The sequence below is a fragment of the Alosa sapidissima genome, chromosome 11 (assembly GCF_018492685.1).
Source record: "Alosa sapidissima isolate fAloSap1 chromosome 11, fAloSap1.pri, whole genome shotgun sequence".
Classification (NCBI taxonomy): domain Eukaryota; kingdom Metazoa; phylum Chordata; class Actinopteri; order Clupeiformes; family Clupeidae; genus Alosa; species Alosa sapidissima.
In genome coordinates, this window is record NC_055967.1 from 18,266,287 (window position 1) to 18,277,858 (window position 11,572).

Below are 11,572 nucleotides of genomic sequence, written 5' to 3' on the forward strand. Positions count from 1 at the left end.
TACCGGATTGATTATTTGGAGATGATTAAACTTGTATGGTAACTAGATCTACCACACTGGGGCGCGTTTCCCAAAACCATAGTTGCTAGTCCTAATACGTTAGCAACTTTGTTGGTTGCAATGCAATTTCCCATTGCCAACCAACTAAGTTGCTAACAGGTTAGCTACTATGGTTTTGGGAAACGCGCCCCAGGGCTATAATCGCGAAGGCGACAAATGTTTTCAAATGTACGTCCTCGAACGGGCCCTACTTTTCGGATCATACTGTAAACCAATGGCGTTTCAGGTCGTTGCGCCGCCCCCGTCATTCATAATAATATGGCTGCTTTCTGCAATGTGTGTCTCTGCATATTCGTGCTGTGAACTTCCGAAATCAACACAGTGGTGAAAGATTGAACGGCTACCAAATATGTCAGCTCTTCTTAAATTAAATAGATTGTACAATCTGTCAAGATACACTGTGCGTGTTGCACGACCACATTTGGCCTGTCTGTACCACACGGAGAAGGGGGTGTATGGTTACAGACCCAGACAGAAGGACTTGAGTTCCAAAGTCGTGACAAGCGACCATATCTCCGCGCTAAATCAAGGTCAGTGTGGACATAACATTTAAAATGACAGGTTATTATGAATATAATGGATTGTTACCAAATCTCAGTCATTTTTAGGCCACGAACATTTATCTGATGTCACTTCTGGTGTGCAATGCAACAGGTTGTTGTTGCAGTAACGCTACGCTAACGTTATCCAGTCTCGTAAGATGTGTTTTCTGACCGTGGCATTAACACAAATGTACTAGCTTACTACGATGCGTTATCTTTGCATTCACAAGCTCAGTGTTTCAGTTGTGTTGTGAGGGTTAACTGGCAGCTGATCGTGTTGAATCGTGCATGAACAGACCATGGACTGGCACGACTGGTTGAGGCATATCGAGCACATGGACATAAAGCAGCCAGGATTAACCCATTGCTTCCTGATGCGCCGGTGCTGGACACCGTTCCCGAAATCAGCGCGTTAGATGGGACTCTTCAGGGGCCCCTCAGGACAAGTGGTGAGCACTAGTAGTTGTAGGTGACCTTAGAAATTTCTGTAGGTTAAATGTTCACTCCCTAACTGACTGATTTATAAAAAGATTTTATAGTACTTGCTTCAAAGTCTGCATATATCTTCATGCGAGTTAACTAAAGATTTATGAAATAAACTGAATTGGCCTAAGAGTAAAAAGAAAAAAGACCTTATATTGGAATCAACTGAGATGTGGTGGGTAAGAAATGACCAGGAAACCCATGAACGTAGTTTTAGGTCCATCCTATAGATATCAAAATGTATGTGTGTGTGATATTCTGTTTCATGTCATCTATTTATGGGCATCTTTGTAGGTTTGCGTCACTTTGGGAAAGCAGAGGCATCACTGGAAGAAGTTCTTGCTTACCTGAACCAAACCTATTGTGGGCAGATCTCCGTGGAGATCAGCCAGCTGGAGACTGTGCAGGAGCGGGAATGGATCACAGACCGATTTGAGGAGCTCAAAAAGGAGACCTTTTCTACAGAGGAGAGACGACAGCTGGCTCAGCTTATGCTTGAGTCCCAGGTAAGTCACTGGGATGTGGAAAGTGACAGGTTTTTCACCAGGCAGCAGGATAAAACAGCACTGTCTGTCCTAGATAGGGGTTTGAAGGTACCATGGCATTAATCTGATGGTTCTGTCGTTGGTCCCTTTTTTTTGTCTCTGCATGTGAAACGTTAGGAGTTTGATAATTTCTTGGGCACCAAGTTTGCTACTGTGAAGCGGTATGGAGGCGAGGGAGCGGAGAGCATGATGGGATTCTTCCATGAGCTATTCCGTCAGGCGGCGTACAGTGGTGTGACTGATGTGATTATGGGTATGCCTCATCGCGGACGCCTCAACCTGCTGACGGGACTCCTGCAGTTTCCACCCGAGGTCAGTAGAAGCAGGGGAAGCACGCACTGCCTCAGCGTTGCTCATTACTATAGTAACTGGATGCAACTGCAGCTTCATGGTCTAGATAGATAGATAGAGAAGACACTTTATTTATCCCCAAGGGGAAATTCAAGGAATTTGAATCATTCAGTCTGTCATATCATCTCTGCAGCAGGAGCCCACATAATTGATACTAAGTGTTGCAGACACTTCGTTTTAAGTGATTTCCTTATCTGCTGTGGGCTGGTCTGAGGTCTGCCTCACTCCGATGTGGCTTTGTGTGTTTCAGCTCATGTTCCGCAAAATGCGTGGCCTTAGTGAGTTCCCAGAGAACTCTCCCTCCATCGGTGACGTGCTCTCTCACCTCACTTCCTCTGTGGAACTGGACTTCGGGGCCGGTCACCCAGTCCATGTCACCATGCTGCCTAACCCATCTCACCTGGAAGCCATCAACCCGGTATCCCAGGGCAAGGCACGCAGCCGACAGCAGCTCAAACAAGATGGGGATTATTCCCCCGACAGCACTGCCCGGCCCGGAGACAAAGTCATCTGCCTTCAGGTACATCGTTACCACAGTGGTTTTCAAAGTGGGGGCCGCAGCAAGTTGGAAGGAAAAATGAATAATATAAATAAATAGTAAAAATATTTATTTTTTGCTTTTATTTTTTTATTTAGGAATTTCCTATTATTATGAGTGTTGTAATAAAATACCATTATAATAATTTGTCATTTATCTGAACATTATAGAATCTTTCTGATTGGCTGGTATTCAAACACCTTCATCATCACGTAAACTGTCATTGTACCCCTGTTAAAGTCCATATCATCCAGCTAATTAGCTGGCTGGCTAGCTCTGCTAAAATGGATACCCTTTTGAGAGTAAAGTCAAGAGAGGGAGAGATATTTTTCAAGTTATGGATGAGTATTGAGGCAAATGGTCTCGTCATGGTCATGGTCTCATCATGGTCTCATCATCTCATCTGTCATATCATGTGTGCACTGTATAACAAATTCCCTTTTGCAGGTACATGGAGATGGCTCATTTTCAGGCCAAGGCATTGTGCCAGAAAACTTTACACTGTCAAATCTACCTCACTACAGAGTTGGTGGGAGTATTCACCTCATTGTAAATAACCAAGTGGGATATACCACTCCTGCTGAGAGAGCGAGATCATCGTTGTATTGCAGTGATGTTGGTAAGTTAAAACAAAAAGTTTCTGTTCAAGTATATTTTACACTGGACTGCTGATCTGCTGCAACAAAGAAGGATTAGTGAACTGATTTCTGGGCAACTCTTCCAGGTAAGATGGTTGGCTGTGCTGTGATACATGTGAATGGCGACGAGTCTGAGGATGTTCTTCGGGCAACAAGGCTTGCAGTGGAGTATCAGCGGAAGTTCCGGAAGGATGTGATCGTTGACTTGCTGTGCTATCGACAGTGGGGACACAACGAGTTGGATGAACCATTTTTCACCAATCCAGCCATGTATAAGATCATCCGGTATGCAGTAAGCTTATCAGTGAAGTTTTGCCGCAATGATCCATTGTTGATCCATTATACCGTACAATGATACATACCGTACAATGTAAAAAGTAACACTAAGCAACAGTTCGCCACTTTTTGAGTTGAGCTATGCTGTTATCAGGCAACTAGTTTTGATATCATCTCCAAATTCACTTTGATGGTACATGCTCATATGAAGGCCAGATAAACAGCAGCCATCCAGGATTATGCTCTTCTGCATCCAGGATTATGCTGTTCTGCATTCAGGATTATGCTTTTCTGCATTCAGGGCCTCACCACACCACAAAAATGAGGGAGAGTCTGTCCCAGCACAATTATTGTTGACTATATGGCGAACACCCATAGGCGTATATGGCGAACACCCATAGGCAAGCTGTGGGCAGTGCCAATAAGCTGCGGGCAGTGCCAATAAGGCTCTGGTGGTGTTTGCAGTGCCAATAAGAATCTGGGTGGTGTTTGCAGTGCCAATAAGGCTCTGGTGGTGTTTGGTAAAAGTGTGCATGCCTTTTAGGGATCTAGCTCACTAGTATTAGACCAAAACTCACATATTGCTGCATTACCAGTAAATGACGTGTTGAAAAGACACTATAATTGTAAACATGTTGTCTTTTTATCTACAGTAAAGCATGAGAAGTACATACAATTGTTTACATGAACACCAGTCAGTATAGCGGAGTATGTATGAATGTCAATAGCTTGTGTTGTTGGTAGCCTTGAGTAAAAAGACTGATACAGAAAATATCCTCATAAAGAAATTATTATTAATGGTCCTTTTCCATTCCCTGTCATTTTCCAGGGCAAGGAAGAGCATTCCGGACTCGTATGCGGACCTGCTGGTGTCCGAGGGCCTGATGACCGAAGAGGAACGAGGTCAGATAAAGACCACCCACTACAGCATGCTGAACGAGCGGCTGGCCAACATGACTCTGTACAGTCCGCCGTCCACCAATCTGCAGGGCCGCTGGGGGGATCTGGTGGAGCCCCAGGCTCGCATCACCACCTGGGACACTGGCATCGCTGCGCCCCTACTGCAGTTTGTGGGAGCCAAGTCAGTGGCCATCCCCGAAGAGATTCATCTTCACAGTCATCTCAGAAAGACACACATGCAGGTTTGTGCTTTCGGAGGCCATGTCCTTGAAGTAAATTCACAGTGTATGAGGTCTCTGATAAACTTTAGAGGAATCAGTCGTTACAAAGAAACAGAAGAAAGAAACCTGCTGACATGGAGAAATGTTCCAAACAGGCCCGGCTGCAGAAGCTGGAAGACGGAACCAAGCTGGACTGGTCCACTGCTGAAGCCATGGCTTTTGGCTCACTGCTCTGCCAAGGTATGTCCTGTATATGATATCTCCCGATCAGAATATAAAGAAGGAAAACAAAACATATAAGGCCTATTCACACCAAGAACGATAACTATAACCATAATGATGAAAGCATTCACACTGAACAAAGTCTCTCCTTGTGTTAATAAATGTGACGGTTAAAATTCGATGGGTTCTGATTGGCTATTAGCTTTTTATCGTTCTGAAAATCGCTCTGAAAGTGATCCCCAACGATATCATTCTTCATGTCGTTATCGTTATAGTTTATGTGTGAACGTCGTCATTCATATTAACAAGAACGATAGTTATTTATAGTTATCGTTATCGTTCTTGGTGTGAATGGGCCTATAGACTGTATGTTAACAATATGGTTCTTTACACTATTAATCGTGTTCCAGATGTGGAGGTACTCTGCTGCACTTGTCCAGCAGTATTGCGTGGCAGTCCGTGATCTTTGGTTGTTGATTTTTGTCTGGACGACCCCTCCACAGGGTTCAATATCCGTATCAGTGGGCAGGATGTTGGGAGAGGCACGTTTAGTCAGCGCCATGCCATGGTGGTTTGCCAGGAGTCCAATGACATGTACATCCCACTGAATCACATCGACCCAGCGCAGAAGGGCTTCCTGGAGGTCAGTGGAAAGCTCAAAAGACCTACATCGGAGTTTGAACATTGTTTATCTTCTCGATTTTGAACTTATCTTATTTTTATAGTGGAATGCCTTTGATGTTTGTTTGTTTGTTTCTAGGTCTGTTTCAGTATTGAATGCTTGGATGGATATGATGTCCTTTTGTTTAAAATAACAATCTTCATCGTGTGTGTGTGTGTGTGTGTGTGTGTGTGTGTGTGTGTGCACCAGGTGTGCAATAGTCCCCTGTCTGAAGAGGCAGTGCTGGGATTTGAATATGGTATGAGTATTGCCCAGCCCATGCTTCTGCCCATCTGGGAAGCCCAATTCGGAGACTTTTTCAATGGAGCACAGATCATCTTTGATACCTTCATCTCAGGAGGTAACCATAGTTTATAAAACTCCTTCAGCCATGCAGCCATACCATTTTGTTTTGGGTGTTGGGACTATGTGTAATGCATACTTTGAAATGACCATGTGATTGATTAATTGTTGTAGAAGTAGTCATTTAAAGGTGCTCTAAGCGATGCTGGGTAATGTCACTTCTGTTGACTTTCAGACAAAACCGAGAGCTAGCTTGCTACTTCCTCCCCCTCCCTCCCGTGCTGCTCCCGTGCAATTGAAACTCTCCTAAACGCGCATCTCGTCTGTGATTTGCTGGAACAGTTTGTTATGTTTTTATGAGCTAGGTTTGCCCAGGTTGTTTTTGTTGCCGTTTTTGGAGCCTGGGCTGTCCACAGAGATTGCGTTTTGTTACAGTGTATTCAGGACACAGACAGCGGTTGGTTAGGTGATGTTTGCAGTAAGTGACAAAATGTTTTAGCCTAAAAAACATGTGGCAACCCTTAGAGCACCTTTAACAAAACCGTTTGTTAAATGTAGTCATTTAACAAAACCCATGTAAATATTTGGTTTAAACTTGGGTTTCCCTGAAAAGACTTGTATGTTCATATGTAAGTGAATGGCATTCTTCTCCAGGTGAGGCGAAATGGCTGCTGCAGAGTGCCATTGTTATCCTGCTGCCACATGGCTATGATGGAGCTGGACCTGAGCACTCCTCCTGCAGAATTGAGCGTTTTTTACAGGTGAGGAGACTGTCAGGTCTCTAATTATCTCACCCACTCACTCGTTCACAAGCACATACAGTATGGGCAGTGATGTCTCCTTTCACTGCTGCCCACGCCAGTTCAGGGGCCTCATTTATAAGTTATAGGTTGCTATGCACACAAAAAGTTGCATGAACGGGGAAATATGAAATATGCAAATGCACAAACATCAGGATTTATAGAAAAAATGAAGATGCACATTTCTATGCATCCTGATGGTGAGATCACAAAATAAGGGTCCCTGACAGATGGAAAAACATTTCATAATGTTACTACCTCTGTGGATAGTCATCATTCCTTCCTTCCTTCCTTCCAACAAGGTATGGAGCCAAATATGCCTACACATTTTCACTAGACCGCCTGCCACCTAACTAAACCATAGTAAGATATGTCCCTCAATAAGATTTTTATATAAATCATGCTGATTGAGAAGCCTACTTCTCGAGGCCTAATTGCTCTGATTCCTGTGAGGAATACCCTATTAATGTGAATTATTATACGGCTCTTCACAATGCAAGTAGAATGCTCCATTGACTTGAATGGGATTTCCGAAAGTTCTAGCGGTCATTATTTCTTGGGAAAGGACCTCTGAAAACAAGAATGACCGCTGTCAATGGCAACGGAGTTTGTGCTTGGAACTTCATTCAAAAGTGAAAGCAGACGGTTGATCAGCTGTGTTCTAAAGAATGTTTGATTCAAGTTCAGCGTGTGATGCGAACTATTTGTTTCTCAGCAAAAGCCACGACGAAACGGTAACAAATAAGTGTAAAGAGACATATCATGGAGTTTATTTTTTCGTTTTGGCAAGTAGCCGTATAATAAGCGGGATAATGTATAGAACGCCGGTCATCATGGAAAATAAGTCCCTTCAGGGCGAAACAAGACCCCTCCGCTGGCGCGTCGGGGTCCGGTTCGCCCTGTCGGGACTTATTTTCCCCATAATGACCGGCGTTCTATACATTATCCCTTACTTACGTATGTGGACTTCTGCTGACACGAACACCCGAGTCATTCTGTGTCAAATCAGAGAAAAAAACAATTAAAATGGTTGCAGCACTAACTTTTGTCTAGTTTGTCTACACAATGTTTAGGTTCCATAACTAAAACATGTAAAATATTTTTGTTCAATTCTATTGTTTTCATTGTCTTTTTGCCCTTGATTTTTTACACTTTATCTTGGAGGCCATGTTTGGGCATTCATATATTAAAAAGTACCGGTATTATTCCTAGACTGGCCAAACTTTGTAGAATGGAAGACAAACATGTTCTTAGTAAGATTGACCCATTAAATGTTCATCTGTTTAGCCTTTCCATTGAACCTGTCTTGTACTGTACAGCGTTAAGTGTGACCCAGCCTTTGGCGTTCATGTACCCTGGAAACTCCAGAGTTCTCGCAAGAGCACAATTTGCACGTTACTTTTGCCACTTGTATTGCAGGGAGCCAATCACATTGGTGTATCTGATATAGGCGAGCTAAACAGATGACAGTCGTAGTGTTATCCAATTGCGTTGAAGTCCGGAATCAGTCAGTAAACATTGGTCGTATTGTGTTATCTAATTGCGTGCAGAGAGATTTTCAAATGCACGCTTGGTGCCGTCCCTCGAGTTGGGCCATTACATTATTCGTGGCCAGACCCTTAATCTTTCTAGATTACCAGGGTTTGGAATCTCCAGGCTAGCGTTCATGCATACCAGTCACCACTTATGTGCATTCTATGTACCGGTATTTGTCTATCTCCCAGATGACTGACAGCAAGGAGGAAGGTGTGGACAGTGACACAGTGAACATGTCTGTTGTGAACCCCACCACTCCAGCACAATACTTCCACCTTCTCCGGCGACAGATGATCCGCAACTTCCGCAAGCCTTTAATTGTGGCCGCACCAAAGACACTGCTAAGGTTCTCAGTAAGTCTGACTTTTTATATATGCATGTTTTTATATTATATATGCATGCATATGTTATATGTGCATATTTCTGTTCCCTCTCTCAATATACATAGCTTTATATTTCTGTATACAATTCTTCCACATGATTGAGGCTTCTTACAGCCCTTACTGAGGGGCAGCCGTGGCCTACTGGTTAGCGCTTCAGACTTGTAACCGGAGGGTTGCCGGTTCGAACATTGACCAGTAGGCACGGCTGAAGTGCCCTTGAGCAAGGCACCCAACCCCTCACTGCTCCCCGAGCGCCACTGTTGTTGCAGACAGCTCACTGCGCCGGGATTAGTGTGTGCTTCACCTTACTGTGTGTTCAATGTGTGTTCACTGTGTGCTGAGTGGCTTGTTTCACTAATTCACGGATTGGGATAAATGCAGAGACCAAATTTCCCTCACGGGATCAAAAGTGTATATATACTTATACTTTCAATATGTAATATAATGAATCTGATTAACTATGTGTTAGTCTGTATATTTTTTCTGTTGCTTTTTTTGTGTGTGTGTGTGTGTGTGTGTGGGCGGGGGGGGGGGGGGTCTGTATGTATGAAAAGACTGATGGTGACTCAAACTAAATTTGGTCTCCTCCTAATAGGGTGCTGTGTCTAGCCTTGCTGACTTGGTTCCAGGAACATCTTTCAAACCTGTGCTTGGTGACCCTTCGGTGAACCCCTCCAGGTAAATCATCTGATCACAAACTATGAACTCTTCATGCAGCTGTAATGTGCTTTAGTGTTAAAACTAAGTGTCAGACTGGGCAGAGAGCCAGAAAGAACCATAACTTTGATCGTGTTCCCCTTATCTAAACAATTATGTCATGGTCTAATATCAGCTCTTCAAAAGGTACTTTTAAGTCTGTATGTTCCAAAGTCTGCGGGCCCCCAGAGGGGGTCAGGGAGTTACAGCAAGGGGCACGTTTTGGGAGCGAAAAAACGAGAATCCAAACAACCAGCTATAGGTCAAATTAAACTCGGCAGTGTTCTTACAGCATAGTAGTTGGTGAATAACCTGTTTGGTGATGAGTTTGTAGCCTACTTTGTATTTTCAGAATATGGTTAGGGTCTACCATTTAGCTTATAAGGTATTAAGATGGCTAGTCATAATATTAATACAAGAAACATGGGCCTAACATTAACCAATCCAAAACAAAGTAATATTATTTAGTCATCCATCATAAAAAACACATTTGATCCATAAAGGTTTGATCGGTTTCATCAGGTAAGGGATGCTATTTTTAGCATGAGGCCTACCTTGACAAGTTCCAAATAACCACTGTTTTAAGTTATGTAATGCAAAGAGTTAATTTGAAATGAAAGAACATGACGTAATTAATTTAATACTAAATGCTTCCATTCAGTATTATTTCCATGAATCCTCGCGCTTCATACCTAACCTGTAATTCCCACAGTGTCCAGCGGGTGCTGCTCTGCTCTGGCAAACACTATTATGCCTTGCTGAAGCAGAGGGAGACACTGCCTGCAGCGGCCCAGAACACTGCACTAATCCGGCTGGAGGAGCTCTGTCCTTTCCCCTTGGAGGCTCTGCAGAAAGAGCTCTCTAAATACACCAATGCCAAAGGTGAGAGACTATTTAGCCTCTTGAATGTTTTATGCTTCAATAAGTCATGTTATTTTGTTGTAATCATATCATCATCAGTAAGACTTATCCCAGACTATTGTTTGGATTATCGTGAAGTTTATTTACATGGTTAGAGTTTATCTGATTATACAGCCTTAGGTTATCTGGTTATGAGTAGCGTGGGTTATCTGGTCGTACCAATGTAGGTTAATTGTCAACTTCCTACTCACTCTGTATAACACACTTATTCACTTCTACAGAGTTTATATGGAGTCAAGAGGAACCCCAAAACATGGGTGCCTGGTCCTTTGTGAACCCAAGATTTGAAAAGCAACTGGCATGCAAGGTATATTCTCTTTTATATTGAAAGTAATGTTGTTGAGAATGAAAATAATGCTTGAATCTGAGAATGTGAATGTGCGTCAAATTTTTTTGTTTTGTAACTGTGACATAAATGTGTATCATTGAACACATGCAGAATGACTATTGTACCACCTATTCATTTCCACTGATCCATTTTCCATCTGCTGAATTGGTGCCCGCTGTTCTCTGGTCCTCAGCTGCGACTGGTCAGCCGACCCTCTCTTCCTGCTCCGGCTGTGGGCATCGGCATGCTACACAATCAACAGCAGGAGGCCATTCTCACCGCCTCCTTCAGCTGAGAGGCCTCCTCGAAGTGCACAATACAGAACACCTGCAAGAATACTGCACACAGTGGGCACTGAAGGGGACCTAATTTGACCTTCAGGAAGAGGACATCTTGGAATGTCGAGTTTGAGAAGAAGCTCTGTGTTCAACAGAAGAGAGATTTTTTTTATAACTCTTTGAAAGTGTTCTTTCCCTATCCAGTTCCTTTATTGAATATCCATGGTTAATAAGATTGTTTTTTCTTAATATTTTGGTTGAAGGATGTTGAGAAGAATACTTAACTTCCCAGCATAACACAAACATGCATTAAGGGATCTTAGCTTCAGCCTACTGACTTCCAGGACATAACTATAGAAACGGATGAATAGTCTGTATAACAAATATTTTTTTCTGACGGCACTGGGCACAATATCCTTCAATACGTTTATACAGCATAACACGGTTTAATAATAGCTTGGCCCCTCAATAGTACTCCAGTCTCAATAACAAAGTGACCAGTTTTGTCTTTGTCGTTAATGATAGGTATTAATTTAGTATATTATAGTGTAGGATAAATTATCTTGCTGGATGTAAAGTGTTGTCTTTTTTTCAAAACAGGATAGTGTGAATAATTGCATTAACAAAACACAATGAAGTTCTTTTCTGAACAATTACACTGCATTTTGTGTATTATCAACAATATTGCCAGTTTACTTGTACGCAAAATAAATTAACTCCCATTCTGTTTTCACCAACCGCTGTTTAATTTGGTCAACTATGATCAACAAGTGTTTGTTTCACTTTGCAGGTACCATAGCCCATTGTATTGTCGATTGTGTTTTTAAAATAATTTGATTTTGTCTGTAATCCCTCTGTACTTGACAGATGTCACATGGTCATCAGTTGCA

General features: G+C 42.7%; 1 protein-coding gene across 1 annotated transcript; it reads left to right on the forward strand.

Annotated features, from left to right (window-relative positions):
* Positions 1–245: 245 nt before the first annotated feature.
* Positions 246–11,415, forward strand: dhtkd1 (dehydrogenase E1 and transketolase domain containing 1). The gene is made up of 17 exons (XM_042110222.1): positions 246–590; positions 899–1,051; positions 1,380–1,591; positions 1,748–1,942; positions 2,232–2,501; positions 2,967–3,138; positions 3,244–3,442; positions 4,263–4,575; positions 4,710–4,794; positions 5,280–5,419; positions 5,648–5,798; positions 6,395–6,501; positions 8,265–8,429; positions 9,055–9,137; positions 9,868–10,037; positions 10,298–10,383; positions 10,598–11,415. The coding sequence occupies exons 1-17, from the start codon at positions 410–412 to the stop codon at positions 10,697–10,699; spliced, it is 2,784 nt and encodes a 927-aa protein (XP_041966156.1). The 5' UTR covers positions 246–409; the 3' UTR covers positions 10,700–11,415.
* Positions 11,416–11,572: the final 157 nt, after the last annotated feature.

Coding starts and splice junctions, on each gene's coding strand:
- dhtkd1 (XM_042110222.1), top strand. CDS start 410: ATGTCAGCTCTTCTTAAATTAAATAGATTGTACAATCTGTCAAGATAC. Junction 4,576..4,709: donor TCAGAAAGACACACATGCAG/GTTTGTGCTTTC, acceptor TGTTCCAAACAG/GCCCGGCTGCAGAAGCTGGA. Junction 5,799..6,394: donor TGATACCTTCATCTCAGGAG/GTAACCATAGTT, acceptor ATTCTTCTCCAG/GTGAGGCGAAATGGCTGCTG.